Source organism: Chiloscyllium plagiosum, unplaced genomic scaffold, assembly GCF_037043375.1.
Source record: "Chiloscyllium plagiosum isolate Xiang-an unplaced genomic scaffold, Cpla_swu_hap1 HiC_scaffold_12, whole genome shotgun sequence".
Classification (NCBI taxonomy): Eukaryota; Metazoa; Chordata; class Chondrichthyes; order Orectolobiformes; family Hemiscylliidae; genus Chiloscyllium; species Chiloscyllium plagiosum.
Window position 1 is genome coordinate 68,694,131 of NW_028270150.1, and position 17,950 is coordinate 68,712,080.

A 17,950-nucleotide genomic window follows, 5' to 3' on the forward strand; every position below is an offset into this window, starting at 1 on the left:
GAAAGTCAACAAGTCTGGCAGTATCTGTGGAGAGAGCACAGAGTTAACTTTTCAAGTTATGAAGAAGGGACACCAGACTCAAAACATCAATTCAGACATTGCCAGACCTGCTATATTTATCCAGCAATTTCCATGTTTTAGATTTCAAATACCCACGGGGGGGCAGAAGAGCTTCACTAGATTGAATCTGGAATCGAGAGGGTTGCCTTGTTCGGAAAGATTGAGTAGTATGGGACCAGACTCATTAGAATTCAGACGAATGAGGGGGGATCTTGCAAAAACATATAGAGTAATGAAGGGAATAGATAAGATAGAAGCAAGCAGGTTGTTTCCACTGGTGAGTGAAACTAGAACTAGAGAGCATAGCCTAAAAATATTTGGGAGCAGATTTAGGTCTGACTTGAGGAGAAACTTCTTCATCCAAAGGGTTGCAAATCTGTGGAATTCCCTGCCCAGTGCAGCAGTTGAGGCTACCGCATTGAATGTTTTTAAGGCAAAGATAGATTTTTGAACAGTAAAGGAACTAAGAGTTATGGTGAGAGGTTGGGTAAGTGCAGCTGAATCCATGAAAAGATCAGCCATAATCTCACTGAATGGCAGAGCAGGCTCAACAAGCCAGATGTCCTACTCCTGCTCCTAGTACTTATGTTCTTAGTTTTATTTTTGACAAATATTCTGTGGGCTCATTCATTGAATCATTATGATGCAAGTTAGTGCAGTAGATCTTAAGAACGATCATATTTGATGCATTTGTCAGGGAATATTTGGTATAAATGACAAATCAATTTCTTGAAGATCTGCAAATGCACAAATACATGAGAAATGTTGCTCCTACAATGACTAAATTTTCAGACATAGACTCCATACCAAAAATGAAACTCACAATAGTTAATCTTTTATAGATAAGTTTATGTCAGAAACTGTTTCAGTGTTTAGATGTCCAATTTCCATATGCATAACATGGCAAAGTAAATCATATATGCCATACGAATCGACTTGAAATGTTTCAAAAATTGTGCAAGGATTTGGTCTAAGCTATAGGCTTAATTGGTTATTTTTGTTACCTTACCAGAATTCTCAGGGAACACCTCGGGGAGAAAGAAGTTTCTATTTCTCTGCTAATTGACTCAGTGCAGGATGCAGACTTGGGAAACTATTCTTGTTATGTTGAAAACGGGAATGGGCGTCGACAAGCAAGCATTCTTCTTCAGAAGAGAGGTAAACATTTCTTTCAGCTTTGTTACTTTTAGTTTTGATTCAATGAGACTTGTTAAAGACAATCGCCAAGCAAGAAAACCAAGAAAATAAATTTCAGTCCTGTTACAGGCTCATGTAAATATAATATGCCAAGATGCTTAATTCAAGTCATGTCCATTCTGCTAGTGGGAATTTATTGGTCTAAGTGACATTAATAGGAAGGCTAGCAAAGCAGTCTCCATAAATTGAAGAATTAAAGAACGAAAAGGACTAATGATTGAAATTACTAAAACATAGGGCAGAGAATTGTTTTTTTCTCCCAACAAAGCTATTTGATGTTGTATTATCCCTCTTAGTTTCATAACTGCTTCAGTTTCTAGGTCTGAAGATGAAGGCATTCATAAAGGCACCTTAACCTCACTTTCTCTCATCCCCCTGTTCTATAATGTTGAAGTTTTTTAATTAAGCATTTTAAGTATGATATGAGTCCAGTATGAACTGCAAGAAGAAACTAAGGCTGCTTGTGCTTTCATAAAGGAAACGTGGCTGTGGGAACTACATGTATTATGATTGGAATCGTCCAAAACTTTCAAGCTTCTGAATGAGTTCCAGGTGATTGGAAAGCTGCAAATGTAAGTCTCCTCCTCAAGAAAGGAGGGAGACAGTAGGAAACTAGAGGTCAGCTGGCCTACCATCTGTTATTGGGAAAATGTTACAATCCATTATTAATGGGGTATTAGCAGGATCTTTCGGAAATCATGATGTAATAATGAAATGCTGACATTATTTTATGAAAGAGAAATTTTGCTTGACAAATTCTTTTGAGTATGCACCAAGCAGTGTGGGTAAAAGTGAAATGGCAGATTTGGAATGCATGTTTGGCAAAATTTGGCAGGACATTTAGAAGGTCATAATAGTATTCAGCAAAGTCAATGTAGTTTTATGAACGGCAAGTGGTTTTTGACAAGTTTATAAGATTTGGCTTGAGGATGTAATGGACAGGGTGGATAGAGTGGAATCATTAAATATGTATTTCAAAAAAATGGACATTCAGTAAGTTGTTACATAAAATGTTACTGCTCAATATAAAAGCTCATAGTGTTGAAGGTGATAGATTAACATGGATAGGGGATTGACTAAGAATGGAAACAGACTCAGAATAAATGGGTTTTTTTCAAGGTGACAAACTGTTACAAATGGAATTGGAAGAGATGAGTGCTGGGTCTTCAACTAATTTATTATCTAATACTAACTTGGCTGATGGGGCCAACAGTACTGTTGCCAAATTTGCTGATAATGTAGATAGGAGGAAAGTTAATTTGTTCGGACACAAATGGTTGAGATTTTGCAATGGAAGGATGGATGAGAAACTCACCTCCAGACAGATCCTTAAGATTTTCAAGTGGGTAAACCTTTGGTTGATATGGCCATGTGTTCATCGTTCAATTAAGTGTTCCAGGTGTCCAATCACAGGTCTCCCAATGTCATGGAGATGCAAGCTAAGTAACTGGGAAGATGTCTCAAGAGAAGATACCTTCCCAGGTACTTCTTAATAATTTAACAAATAAACAAAAATGTAGCCATGTGTCAGGGAGAACTTCTCAATAAAATGGTTTTGGGCTGTACTCCTGGGCACTTGAGTTTGCAAGGAAGTGTCATTGATCTACTCAGAGCACTGGCAGTCTGCCATCGAGTGCCCACCAATGATCTGCCCCTATTGCTTCAGGAAACTGGTGGCCTAAGGGAAATTCCACTCACCATTATAAACTCGCTTAAACAAGGCTCTTAATGAGCCTCTCCTTGAGATGGGATGCCATGTGACTGCACTATTTTTTTACACCTCCCACTCCCATTTCCATCTTCAGGAGTAATAGAACAGAATGAAAGAATTTTACAGGACAGAGGAGGCTATTCAGCTCATCATGTGTTACCTGACTCGTAAAAGAACTATCCAGCTAGTTCCATTCTCCAACCCTACCTCCATAGCTTGGAAGTTCGTCACATTCAGTTATATACCCAGCTCTCTTTTGAAACCTCCTATGGAATTCACAAATTCCAAGTCCAATCAACTCACTGAGTAAAGAAGTTTCTCCTCACCTCATTCCTAACTCTCTTGCTGACAGTCTTCAAATTGTAACCATTAGTTACTGACATGCTAACTATTGGAAACAGAAAAACCTTCTTTAGCTCGTCAAAATTATTCATAAATTTGAACACCTCAATAAGGTTACCTCTTAATGTTCTCTGCTCCAAAAAGAATAAGTCCAATTTCTCTATTCTTTCTTCATATTTTTAATCTCTCATTCCTGATATCATTCTAGTCCTTAAAATTCGGCCTAAAGAGTCTGCAAAGAATATGAATATGTGGAATGAATGAGGGAAAAAATGGCAGATGGAACATTGCGTGGCAAAATATGAATGTTACCAACCGTGGTAGAAGGTAGAAAAGTGGAATATTATTTAAATGGAGAACAACACAGAATTTAGCACAGAAAAATCTGAGTTCCTTGTGCATGAATCACAAAAGGGAACACTAAGGAAGCAGTGATCATAATATGGTAGAGTTCTGACTGCAGTTTGAAAGAGAGATGCAATGATGTTACAGTTAAATAAAGGTAATTACATGGGCATGAGAGAAGAACTGATGAAAATCGACCAGAAGCAGATCCTACTGGGGAAGACAGGAGTTTCTGGGTGTAATTGAGGACACAGTACAGAGCTTCATCCCAAAGAAAAGAAAGATTATCCTGGAGTGGGGGGGGGGGGGGGGGAGGATTAAACAGCCATGGCTGACAAAGGAAGTCAGGAAATGTATCATAGAAAAAGAGAGAGCCTATAAAGTGGCCAAGTGGAAATCAGAAGATTGGGAAGACTACAAAAACAAACAGAGGATAACAAAGAGAGAAATAAGGAAGGAGAGGATCAAATATGAAGGTAAGCCAGCCAGTAATATTAGAAATGATAGTAAAAATTTCTTTCAATACATAAGAAACAAATGAGAAGCAAAAGTAGAAATTGGGTAGCTCCAAATTGATGCAGGAAGACTCGTGCTGGGAGATAAGGAAATAGCTGAAGAACTTAATAAATACTTTGTGACAGTCTTCACAGTGGAAGACATGAGTAATATCCCAACAATTTTTTTAAATGGTCTCCCCCTCCTCTTAAGATGATAAAGAGGAATTTCTTCCCTCACAGAGTCATTAATCATTGGAATTACTCTCCACAGAGAGCGGTAGTTTCTGATCATCAGATAAATTCAAGACTGAGATCAACAGATATCTGATCCTCAAGAATTAGTGCGGGAGTGTCCTATCCCCATCTATCCCCATCTCAAACAAGGATGCTGTTTTGGATACTGCAGGATTGATGGCCTCTTGAGAATATTACACTGACAGTACCCTGACTGGCTCTACTGTAAAGAGGGGTAAAACAGGTTCTAAGCAATCACTAATCTGGGGCAAGACAGATGTTTCTGCAGCTGTCAGTGATACATCATGATGGTGTGTTGTCTACTAGTGCAGAGTTAAGGATGTCTCTGAGAGAGTGAAGAATATTCTGAAAGGACAGAGTGACCAGCAAAAGGTTGTTGTACACATTGGTACCAACAGCATAGGTAAGGAAAGGGACAAGGTTCTGCAGAGTGAATATAGGAAATTAGACAGGAGGCTAAAAAATAGATTCTTGAGTCTGGTAATATTTGGATTACTCAAGGCTTCATGTGCTTGACTCTAAGGGTTGGAATAGGACGATAGGGTATGACTAAGGAACTGGTACAAGGAGCAAGGATACATATTTTTGGACCATTGAGATCTCTTCTGGGATAGAAGTGACCTGTATAAGAAGACAGGTTGCACCTTACTTGGAAGGAGACACCTATCCCGGTGGATAGATTTGCCAGTGCTACTCAGGAGGCTTTAACCTCGTAAAGGTGGGGTTGGACTCAAAGAGACTGTGAGAAAAGAGATAAGTCTGGCACAGTAGATAACGGGAGCAAGTTAAATAGTCAAGGCATGTAAGAGCAGGGAGAGACTGCAAGCTAAGACTGATAAATTAAACTGCAATGATTTCAATGGAGGTGGCACAAAAAATTGGCGGAGCAGTGGATAGCGGGTGTGGGCCAAGGATTGGCAGATGCAGTTTAATTTACATAAATGTGAGGTGATACATTTTGGTAAGGCAAATGAGGGCAAGAATTATATAGATAATGGTAGAGTTCTGGGGAGTGTTGCTAAACAAAGAGACCAAGGGGTATAAGTGCAAAATTCATGAAAGTGAAGTCATAGATAGACAAGGTGGCGAAGAAAGCATTTGGTGCACTTGCTTTCCTTGTTCAGTGCACTGAGCGTAGAAGTTCAGATACCTTGTGGCTGTCCAGTACGTTGGTTAGCCCTCTTTCAGAATACTGTGTTCAATTTTGGTCTCCCTGCTAGAGGAAAGATGTTGTTAAGTATGAGAAGGTGCAGAAAAGATTTACAAGCATGTTACCAGGACTGGAGGGTTGGAGTTATAGGAAGAGACTGAGGCTGGGGCTTTTTTCCCCTGGAGGGGTGACATTATAGAGGTTTATAAAATCGTGAGGGGCATGGAGAGGATGAATAGCCAAGGTTTTTTTTTCCCAGGATAGGGAAATCCATAACTAGAGGACATAAGTTTAAGGTGAGAGGGGAAAGATTTGAAAGGGACCTGGGGGGGGCAAATCTTTCACACAGAGGGTGGTACATGTATGAAATGAGCTGCCAGAGGAGGTGGTGGAGATGGGTACAATTACAGTATTTAAAAGGCATCTGGATGGGTATATGAATATGAAGGGTTTAGAGGGATATGGGTCAAATGCTGGCAAATGGGACTCGATTAATTTAGGAAATCTGATCGGTGCAGATGAGTTGGGCCAAAGGGTGAGTTTCCATGCTGTATAACTCTGTGACATTATGACTCTAAGACTAGGATAATGGGAAACAGGTAATAAAATGATATTGAGACCATGATCAGATTAAGCTAAGGCCTTATTAAAGGATTCAGATGGTTAGAAGGCCCGTGTGACTTTCACCTGTTCCTATTTCTCATATTCATATGTACTTCATTCTGTGCCCAGTTAGTAGTGCCCAGTTCTGTTTCCAATGTCTGCAGTCAGCCTCCTAATGAGCCAACCTCAAGTTCTTCAGGTGCCTTGATGTCTCCATCTTTCTCAGGATGTTCCAAATCCAGAGTAACAACATTTTACAAGATTAGAACTGAGAGTCTTGAGGAGAGCTGAGTGCTTTTAGATTGAAATGGAGTCTGTGCAGATTTAAGAAAGGTGAGATGATTGAGAAAGGCAGAAACTGAGTAAGTTCAAAGGTTAGATGGGGAAAGTGAAATCTGAAGGCAGGGGGAGTATTGAAGCTGGAGGTTTCCTATTAGCTCCCTGGGCATATCGAACTGATATCCAGATCAGTGAAATGTATTTCAGTATAGTGTTCATGTACTCTGGGCTTTATCCCATGAATGAATAAATAATAAACTCACTCCAGGCCCCATTCCCACATCACCACTGCACTCATGGGCTTCTATTGCTTCCAGTCATGATGCAACATTTTGATTTTGGAATCTCATTCCCTGTCCTCCGTGCCCTCTCCCCTCCATATTTTTTTCATCTGATCCACCACTACAACGCTCTGAGATACAGAGTCGCCTGGCCTTTGAGTATTCCTGATTTGAATTGCTCTGCTGCTGTTGATGTGTTTTCAGTTAGAATTTTCTCAGGTAGAATTCCTCCATGAAACCTAACCGCTCTTCTATCTTTCCTTCCTCCTTTAAGAAACTCCTTAAAACTTAGCTTTAGTCATATTTTTAGTCATCTGGCCTCATGTCTCCTAACACTACTTGGTATCAGACTTTGTTTTATAATATCTCTGTGAAGTACGTTGATACACTTTTAAGAACCTGAAGGTGCTACACAAACAAAAGCTGGTTTTAACAATGTTCCCAGATAGCTTTTTTCTGATCGCCCATTAAGATAATCAGCTGAGATTGTGAGAACCCAACCTCTTCAGGTGTTACCAATGCCACTCTCTCAATTTTACAACAGTTTGCAACCAACAGCACGCAAACTTGCATAGAGCTATTAAATAATAATAATCTAATTGGAAGATTCCAATGACATCGCAACAGAAAAGCTTGAGAGCTTCATTACCTTCTTCTAAACTCTGAAACTAAATTAGACACATCTCAAAATGTGCTTTTCACCTCTGTAAAATGTTGTGAAGTTCAACAGTATGTTTAACCTTAATACTCTATTTTTCTGATGATGTTATTGCAAAATTCTCTTTTTGCTCAGCTGGTATTAGGAAGTTGTACAAAAATGGAGAGCTGGTTGTCTAACTGAGCTAACACAGTATGGTCCCTGTGGAAGATGCACATTATCTAGTTGCTAGAATTCAAGCAATTTGTTTTTCACAAGCATAACTACTTTGCAACCCAGGATGCTAATTTTTGTGTGCATGAGTTCAGCTTGGAGAAAAACACTTCTGGGTATAATGGGGCTGGCAAATGAAAAATACACATGTCTCATGGTAAATCTGCAGGCGTTGTAAAGTCTGCCAGTGTAATTGATTCACTTGACTAAAGTATTTTGATAGAGGAAAGTAAAACACTTTTCTAATTCTAAATGCCTATCGCAGGGGTCACAGGCCTGATTAGGCAATGCAGCCATTCAGCCAGAATGATTTTTATCATTGTAGCAGTAATCAGTGCACTCTCTTCAGAAAATTATTTGTATTATCAAGAGGATTCTGTGTTAGTTGACGTTAAATGTTGCTCTGTGGAATGTGACTTCATAGCCTCCTTTCCAATTGCTCTGTTCTGCAAATTGTGTCTTCCCTGAATATTTGCTGCTCTCTAGCGTTGTTTCCTTAGCAACTCAAATACTTCTGTTCCTCACAATGTGAAATTGGATGCAGTAACGTGAGCTATCAAATTGTGCTCCATCATTATCAAAATACACAAGTAGATTTTTCAGGTCCTTTGAACAACAAAGTTTGAATCAATCTCTTTATTTCTGAGCTTTCAAATACTGTAGACTACAAAATATTTCACTTTTATGCACCATTGTTGTGCATCCCTCAAAGATTTTTTTATTACTGTTGAGACTCTCTCTAAGAGTATAATCACTAGTTACTGACATGCCAGTTAATCTCAACAAAGATGACAGTGACAGTTGACTAAGTGCTTTTGAATTAGGAAAGCTTTCCCATTTTGTTTCAATGTGTTCTTTTTTGAGAAATTCCAGTTATGGATCATGGCAACTTCTGTTGTCGTGCTGCTCACCTCATTAGTGATGCATCATGAGGCTTCATGGCATCCTTCATGTTCAATTTTGTGTCAACAAAGGCTTGCTGCTGTGAGGACCTGCTGGCAATCCTGCTCTGGGTGCCATTCTTAAACCCCAGCTGCATGACACAATGTTACAAGCCAGGAACTGGCCTTTACACTGCGGAGCTTGACCTTCATCACAAAGGATAGGGCCCAGAAAGGGAAACTGATGCCTCCTTTTGGTGAAAAGCCACTGGACATTACTGCCACTCAGAAGACTGCTAGGGAACAGGCTCAACTTCAGGCAAAAGATGTCCCCATAATGTCAGCAATTATTAAATTCATGCAAATGCACAGACAGGCACTGAAACAGCAGTCAGGTTTGCTCTGGGACACATAGCAAACAAGATCAAAGGTTGGAGAGCAGTACGCCAATGTTATCAGAAATGTGTCTCCATGGACAGGATGGTAGCTGCAATGGGAACTCAGTTCCCCCCATTGTTTTCACCATTGGCGTTCAGCATCAGTGCAAAGGCAACAGGGGTTAGGAACCTCACCCTCACTCCAGGTACTCCTTCATCCTCTCAAGGAAACAGGGAAGGCAACTAGAGGAGGAACCCCATACAGCCTATCTGTCAATGTGTGCACACGTCCTTGTTAATGACACAGGTGCAATGAACTTTTGCTTCCACAGAAGCATGCATTCATGACTGATCATGGGTGAATGGAGAAAATGACCTATTTCAATTTTTTCATGTTACCTCTGGCCTCAGTGATATCCTCATTAAAGTGGTTAGTCTTGGCTATGCTCATGGACCTAGGGTGAAAAGCATGGCTGAAATCTGTTGCTATCCAGGATTCTTAGTGGAATCTTAGTGATGCCCCAAAACATAATTTCTGTCGTCCTTCAGATGAATGAACAGGTGGTTTAACTCTGACATGGTAGACATATAATCAGGTACTATAACCAAAATTTAAGTTGGTCAGGCATATGATTATTGAATATGCACATATACTTACAGATGTGAAAGTGTATTTATGATTATGTGTCACCCAGCTCTCAGAGCCTTTTAATTTCTTTGCCCTTTCACTATGTCTGTGTGCAGTCCTGGGATCCATAGCTAAGAGAATCTGTTCTAATGTGAACCTGTTAATTTGAGAATGGGAGATTGTGGTAAGAGGGCTCAGGCATGCCCTGCCAAATGCTGACTCAATGTCCTTGGCTGCATGTCCCTAGGATTGGGGATCACAGACATTGAGGAGTTGTGGTGGCCTGAGAGGAGAATCCTGAGGATGAGGGGGTTGCCACTCTTCGACATACTTGTAGGGACAGGCCCCACAAGCACAGCCCACAGCTCCTTGACTGTCCTTCCTGTAATCCCTGGACTGGCTGGACATGAGATATGGTCTCAGTTCCCAGACTGGAAGAACACGGATCCTGATCACACCAAGAGCCCAAATGACAATGGTCAACAAGCTAAGAAGCACTAAGAAATATGTCAAGGCAGATATGTTGTGAGCTTATAAGCTTTCACTGAAGCAGCAATGAAGACAAAGATTCTGTGAGCATTGAAGTAAGCTCAAAGTGAGAATGCTAAAAGAGCTAGCAAAGAGCCATTAAATACTTCATACATATTAATGACATAGATGGATGTGTCTGTGTGTAAAATGGTCTTGCAGGAGTACCTCAATGCAAGCTGTCTCTGAGTTCTAAAGTACAGTAATGAAGTGTTGAAGTGTGTTCTAAGTTAGTCACAGTGTGGCCAGGATAATGTGTTGAGGACGGTATTTTGCCAATGCTGCTACTGTAGCTGAAAGCTCGAAGTGATCACTGTCCATGGAACATGCAATGAGATGTTAGTAATATGACCTGATAGTGGAGGCCCATAGGCACAAGGGGTAAGCTCCATCCACCAGGTACTCACTCCATCCAGTCGGAAACTTTCTAGTCTCTCATCAATGCATTGAAATAAGGTAGTCACTTTTTATTTGTGAGAGTCTGATCTAACCATTTAAACCTTATTGGGAATCTCTGAATCTTTTCTCCAAATCAAGAATTATTTGTTTTTTTTAAATCATTATTCTTTCTTCTCTCATATTTCTCACCATTGTTACAGTGCTCAAGGCTGAGAAAAATCCATCCATACATTTTGTTTACCTTTTCTTTCATGCTCCTTCATAATATTTTTTATTGGGAACCTATCTATCCATCAAATTACCTTGTATATTGCATTCTATGCATGTTGCATATTTCACTCTACACTCATTCCAAAGTTTTTCTGCTCATTCAGGGCTGTGGGTTTCACTGGCAGCGCCAAAATTCATTGCGCATCCCTAGTTGCCCAGGAGAAGGTGATGGTGGGCTGTCTTCTTGGACCAATGCATTCGGAAGTTGTTGTTCAGGGGAGAATTCCCTGGGGTGGCACAGTGGTTAGCACTGCTGCCTCACAGCGCCAGAGACCCGGGTTCAATTCCCGCCTCAGACGACTGACTGTGTGGAGTTTGCACGTTCTCCCCGTGTCTGCGTGGGTTTCCTCCGGGTGCTCCGGTTTCCTCCCAGAGTCCAAAGATGTGCAGGTCAGGTGAATTGGCCATGCTAAATTGCCCATAGTGTTAGGTAAGGAGTAAATGTAGGGGTATGGGTGGATTGCGCTTCGGTGGGTCGGTGTGGACTTGTTGGGCCGAAGGGCCTGTTTCCACACTGTAAGCTAATCTAATTCCAGGGTTTTGTCCCAGCAACACCACACAAACAGCAATATGTGGGGGCAACACAGTGGTTCAGTGGTTGGCATTGCTGCCACACAGTGCTAGAAACAGTTCTTGTTGCCATGTTATTGATATGATTCATCTTGTGCAATTCCTATTCAGTGGTAAGCCCCAAAGATATTTACGTTTGGGGATTAAGTGATGATAATCTCATTCATTGTGAAAGGACAATGGTTAGATTCTGCTTGTTTGAGATGGCCATTGCCTGTCTTGTGTCCTGTGTATATTACTTGTCACTTGTCAGCATGAACCTAGATGTTGTTAACATGTTAGCATGTTAACATGTAAATAGAAAGCAGGAATCATTAACAGTGCTTCACCTGGAGGCCCACTGAAGATGTTACCTAGTAGGATGATGAAATGACTGGAAATGAACCTTCCAGCTCAGCAAGCAAATCTGCATCCAAATGTGAATTCATCTGGCAGAAGTGTGGAGCTTATATCTCATTCATTCATTCATTCTGCAATTGCTTTCCTCTATCTATCTGGTCATGATGCAGTTAGGCACACAATGGACCTGGGTTGTAGTTTGACCAGGTTGACACCTCATTTTATGCATCCCTGGGTGCTGTACCTGGAATGCACTCTTCATTCAACCAAGGTTCACCCCCAGGCTTGACTGTCATCATAGAGTTTGGGACATCCCCAGCCATGAGGTCACAGATTGTGCTTGAGTACAAATTTGAGTAGTAAAGTCTTGCTTCAATTGTACAGGAGCTCAGTTAGACAGCAAATGGAGTACTGTGTACTGTTTTAGTCTCCCTATCTCTGAAAAGTTATTGTTGTCCTGGAGGCAGTGCACCATAGATTTACTAAACTGGTTTGTGACATAGCAGCACTGAGCTCGGAAGAGAGATTTGGCAAAGTTGATTTGTATTCTCCCGAGTTTTGGTGAATGATAGGTGATTTCATCAAAACTTACAAAATACTTAACGGGATGAATAGGGTGAATGCAGGTAAGATACTTACATTACTTAGGGAGTCTAGAACTGGGAGCGGGGGTTGGGCACAATTTAAAAATAGGAGGAATGCCACTTAGGAACGAGATAAAAGAGAAGTTTTGTTTTAAGTAGTGGGTGGTGAACTTTGGAATTCTCTTCTGCCAATTGAGCATATTTCAGTAGGGATTGTTACATTTTTGATTATCAATGGTGCAATTTGTATTAGGTATAGAGTTCATAAAAGGCATCCAAGTGCTTGATCAGCCATGATTATAATAAATCGCAGAACAGGCATGCTGGGCTAAATGCTGTTCTTTTGCTCTAAGTTCCTGATGCTGATAAGCCACAGGACCTCATGGCTGCCCAATCTTATGTCGCTAGTTATCTTGGCAATCTATCTTAGCATTGAGGTAGTGACACACAACACAATTCAGGGTATCCTCAATGTGAAGACAGAGATTAGTCTCCACAAGAACTAGGTGGTCACTCCTATTGACACTATCATGGACAGACAAATCTGCACTAGGCAGGTTGGTGACATTGAGATCAAGCAACAGATTTACTATTTTTGCATACCACACTACCTGCTGCAGTCTGTCAATTGGATTTCTTGCCCATCATTAACCTGATGCATGGTGACTTCATGAGGTCCTGAATAAATATTGAAAGCTCCCCAGCAAACTCCATCCTGACTATATATCATTGTGCAACAACCTCTGCTGAGTTCATCCAGCCAGTCAGACAGGACATTCCCAGTGATAGTGAGAGCAATCTGGGACAATGTCTACAAAGTACAATTCTATGAGTATGATTGTGTTAGGTTATTGCTTCATTAGTCTGTGAGCAGCTCTTCCAAGTTTGGCATTAGCCCCCAATTGTTAGCAATGAACGCATTGTCATGTCAACTGAGCTGAGATTGCTGTTTTCATCTCTGGTCCCTGGATTGATGTTTTGTGTGGTCCACCCGCTTTAATTCTTCAACTTTTTAGTAGTTTGGTACAACTGAGTGACTAGCTAGACCATTTCAGAGGGCAGGCAAGAGTCAATGCATTGTTGTAGGTCTGGAGTTACATGTAGACCAGGTAGGAAAGGATGAAAAATGTCCTCCCAAAAAATGCATTAGTGAAATTGATTTTCTTTATGACAATCAATAATTAGTTCATGGTCTTCAGTAAAGTTTTAATTTCAGATATTTTGAATTCAAATCCCACCATTTATCATCGTGGGAATTGCTGGAGCAATATCTGGATTCCTGGATTACTAGTCCAGCCACAATACCACGATGCCATCTCCATCACCAATCCAACCCCACCTTCCACCTCTCTCTCTCTCTCAAACACACACACACTTCTGTTACTTTGGTAGGTGGTAACAGGTAATTTCAGTCATTAAATATAGGTGTCACTTTGATTCAGAATTTGCTGGACATAATGCACTTCAACAGGTCGGTTATTCCTGCACACTTTGGCTAATAAAAATTGACTTATTTTTGGAAATATGGACTGATAACAGCTAGATGAAGCCAGCAGTGTACCTGAAGCCTTGGAGAACAGCAGGAAAAAGTGTTAATTTTCATCCAGTTATAGTAATGGCTTCAAAAGAAAATAGTGGAAGCAGGTAAATCAGCACAATCTGGGACAAAAAGTGAAATAAAGAGAGGAATAGCTAGATTAACAACATTTGTTCAAATAATTTAGAAAAGTTAAAAGCAAATTTCAATAACTGTACAGAAGCAAATTTTATTGAGTATATAAATATAAAAGAGACATGAAGTCAAAATTGCGATGTAAACACTTCCTATCTAATAACATATACCTGTTACACGTCACTATAATGATTATCTGGTTCTCTGTCACACAGTTTCCCAACGCTTTGCAAAGTTTTCTTTTCTCCATTCATTCCTTGAATATAAATTGTAGTTTCCAATGTGGCCAAATCATTTTTTCATTCTGTAAATTAATACAAAATAAAAGATTAGACCTCAAATGGTAAAAATTGTTTTATAATTCAAATGTTTTCATAAATAATTTTTTCCAATATTTTAGCCTTACAAATATTTTATGTTTTTTTTAATCTATGTAGTACACCTGTTGGTTTGGGTCTTAACCTTCTTATTGAGTCCCTGCAGTTACACCTCATCTCAAAGTAACTCCATTGCTTTTCATCTGTATTGTTGCTTTGGAAGAAAAAATGCAAGTAGTAAGGTATTACACAGGTCAATTAGACTCAGCGCAGAAGTCAATAACAAATACCATTAGTAGTCCATGCACGTACAAAATATTGCCTTTGAGATGCCACTGTAAACTGTAGAATTCATGATGTTTTATAAATGTCGTTAAAGTCCAGGACAGAGCACATATGTTTAAAGCTAGCACTCAAAGCTCTCCTTTTTGCAGTGCACCAGAATTTATTTGCAATCCACTATATAGCACATAAACTGTATGTCCTACTCCATTTTTCAAATTCTTTGCAGAAATTCAATTTCTCCCATGTTTCCTTTGTTGTCCCTGCTTCATGGGCACGTTAGTTCTGCTAAATAGTGGTATATTTCCTAATTCTGCCAAGCTTTTCTGAACTCAATGCTGTTCTACTCCTCAACACGGACTACCTTGCTCCAGGATGTCAGTTTCCTCATTTGCTGTGTTACTTATCACTCCATGTTTATGGCACCTTTCCTTCACCTAATGTGAATCGCCTGATCTTCTCAGCAATTCAACCCTACGACTTGTTTCTCCCTCCCCCAATAGCAAGCAATGCCACAAAATTCCCTCAATTAATAGGTCAAGAGGGAAGCTGTTTGCTCCTGACCTTGTAGCTCCATCCATATCCTCTTTGACAATGGAGCAACTTACATTAGATCTTGACCATTAAAAAGAGTCGAGCTCACAAATGGCACTGTTATTAAATGACACTGCAGTCCTATCACAACTACAGTACTGAAAGATCCAAATGAATTTCCTCCTTTGAGAATATATTTCATAACAGACCAAAGAAAAATATTTGAACTGATTTGAATAATTATGTCATTTCATGAGCCTTGCATTTGTCTGATTCATTGATGAAATATGAGTGTTACTGATAAGAGTATTTATTGCTCATCCCTACTAACTGTTCTTGGGAAAGTGCTGGTAAGCAATGCCTGCTTGAACCACCGCAATCCACATAGTACAGGTACAGCTAAAATGCTCTTATGAAGCAACTTTTAGATTTTCAACACCGAAGGTATATATTTCACTCCAGTTATCTGAATATTGTCAATTGACTGTGGGGAACACAATGGCCAGTTTACTTGAAAAAGATATATATCCAGTTCATATTTCTTGATCATGGTCCCCCTCTATTTTAAAGTTAAAAATCACAACACCAGGTTATAGTCCAACAGGTTTAATTGGAAGCACTAGCTTTCGGAGCGTCGCTCCTTCATCAGGTGGTTCTGGAGGACACAATTGTAAGGCACAGAATTTATAGCAAAAATTTACAGTGTGATGTAACTGAAATTATACTTTGAAAAATACCTTGATTGGCTGTTGAGTCTTTCATCTATTCGAATACCATGATAGTTTCACTTCTTTCATGTGTAAATCACAAAACATTTTTTTTTAAAGTTTCATTCTAAGGTTAACAGTAACATTTGGTGTTAGCTAGATAATATGTTGAAGGTGTTAGCCCCCTGTGTTCTCTGTCTGAGACATGTTGTTTAGATTGATTCTAATCTAAAAAGTGAGATAACAGAGTTTTACATGAATTCATGCAGTTTTTGAGCAAAGTACAATGTAACTTTGCAAGTACAAATTCACCCCACAAACCTATATGTATATGTGTGCATGTGGGTCTTTGTGTGTGTATGTGTGTGTGTGTCTGTCTGTCTCGGCTGGGGGGTTGTGAGGTGAGAGAGAGTATATATGTGTGTATAAGTGAGTGTAGAGTGTCTTAAGTCTGTGAGGGTATGCATGTGTGATTGTGGGAATGTGTGTGTGTCTGGGGTGGGGGGGATTGTGAGTGTCTGTGAGAGAGAGTTTATATGTGTGTGCGTGAGTGTAGAGTGGTCTAAGTCTCTGAGAGGATGCATGTGTGAGTGTCTGTGTGCGTGTTTGTGTATATGTGTGTCCGTGTGTATGAGTGTGTGAGTGTGTATGTGTGTGTGTACTTAACGCCAACAACTGCCAATCTCCAAACACCGTCCTACAACTCATCCGCTTTAGCCTCGATCACAATGTCTTCACCTTTGACAACCAGTTCTTCATCCAGAAACATGGAACAGCCATGGGGACCACATTTGCATTGGGGAAACCAAGCAAAGGCTACAGCAACGGATTAATGGGCACCGCACAACAATCAACAGACAGGAGTGTTCCCTCCCAGTTGGGGAACACTTCAGCGGTCCAGAACATTAGGCCTCGGACCTTTGGGTGACCATCCTCCAAGGCAGACTTTGGGACAGGCAGCAGCGAAATGTGGCCGAGCAGAGGCTGATAGCTAAGTTCCATACCCATAGGGGGGGCCTCAACCAGGGCCTTGGGTTCATGTCACACTACAGGTGACCACCATCTCACTATACACACACACAGACACTCCTGCACACAAACACGCACGGACACATATACACAGACACGCACACGGACACTCACACACACCCTTACAGACACATGCACTCCTACACTTACACATGCATCATCTCAGTGACTTAGACCACTCCACACTCACGCTTTCGGAGTGCCGCTCCTTTATCAGGTGGTTCTGGAGGACACAATTGTAAGGCACAGAATTTATAGCAAAAATTTACCTCCTAAAATAATTTAAATATTGTTTTTAATTTGCCATGAAACTGCTGTACACCAACATAATTGGAAAATAATACTGCATAAATTTTACAGTCATTATTAATTCTTTAAAATCAAATTACTCATAGCTATGTTATTAAAACCATAAAATTACCACATGATTTCACCACATAAACATATGAAGAAATATTTTAATGTGAAAATTATTTTATTTCTTCACATTATAATGTGTTGTAAAATGGCATTGGTCCTTGAAAGGTTTTAATCTGGGTGATTATATAAGTTAGTTTGAGTGGACATCTGAGCCACAAAAAGCACTTGTCTAACATGAGTTTTGAGACATCTTTGTGCAAGTTTCTGTGCTGCATTTCTGAAAGAAGCACAGTAATAGAAGACATTTGGCTGAATCTGCCAAATGAATATTCTTCCTTTTTCCATTCAAAATTGAATTCTATGTTGTATAAATTATTCCTTCCCGCGGAATGTCTTATTTGTTCAACATGGCCATTGTTATGATCTAGTAGGATTTGGCAGAGATGCCTGATGCCAAATAGAAGTAGGGAATAGGTGATGGTTGTATGTCAAATAAGGATTGTTGGGTGAGGACTGGTTGTATATAACTTTATCATAGGGAACAAGTCATCAGTATATTGGGAGTTTTGTGATATGCAAAGTGACATAAAACTCTGACCAGAAGAGTATTTGCCCAGATTCTATCTAACCAACCTTTTAATGTTTTGGTGTTTAACAGTTAACATAGTAATTCTGTGCTAATAATGATGAATATCAGGAGATTTCCTTGTGGTATTTCATTTACTTTAAAATGTAGGTATAAATTTTCAGTGTGGGAGCTCAGCCTTATTAACATTTGATGAGTGTGCTGCATGTCTGGTTACCACTGACTCAGCACTGCCACATGATAGGGAAAATTGTCCAGAGTTCAAGTCCCTCCAGGATCACAGATTAGACACAAGT

General features: G+C 40.0%; 1 protein-coding gene across 5 annotated transcripts in view; it reads left to right on the forward strand.

The window, feature by feature from the left end:
- il1rapl1b (interleukin 1 receptor accessory protein-like 1b) overlaps positions 1–17,950 on the forward strand; it is a 1,405,689-nt gene that overhangs the window by 1,338,615 nt on the left and 49,124 nt on the right. For all 5 annotated transcript variants that reach the window (XM_043700749.2, XM_087992884.1, XM_087992883.1 and 2 more), the window contains one exon: positions 1,073–1,218. In XM_043700749.2, the coding sequence (XP_043556684.1) occupies positions 1,073–1,218 (146 nt within the window). The remainder of the gene's footprint in view (positions 1–1,072; positions 1,219–17,950) is intronic.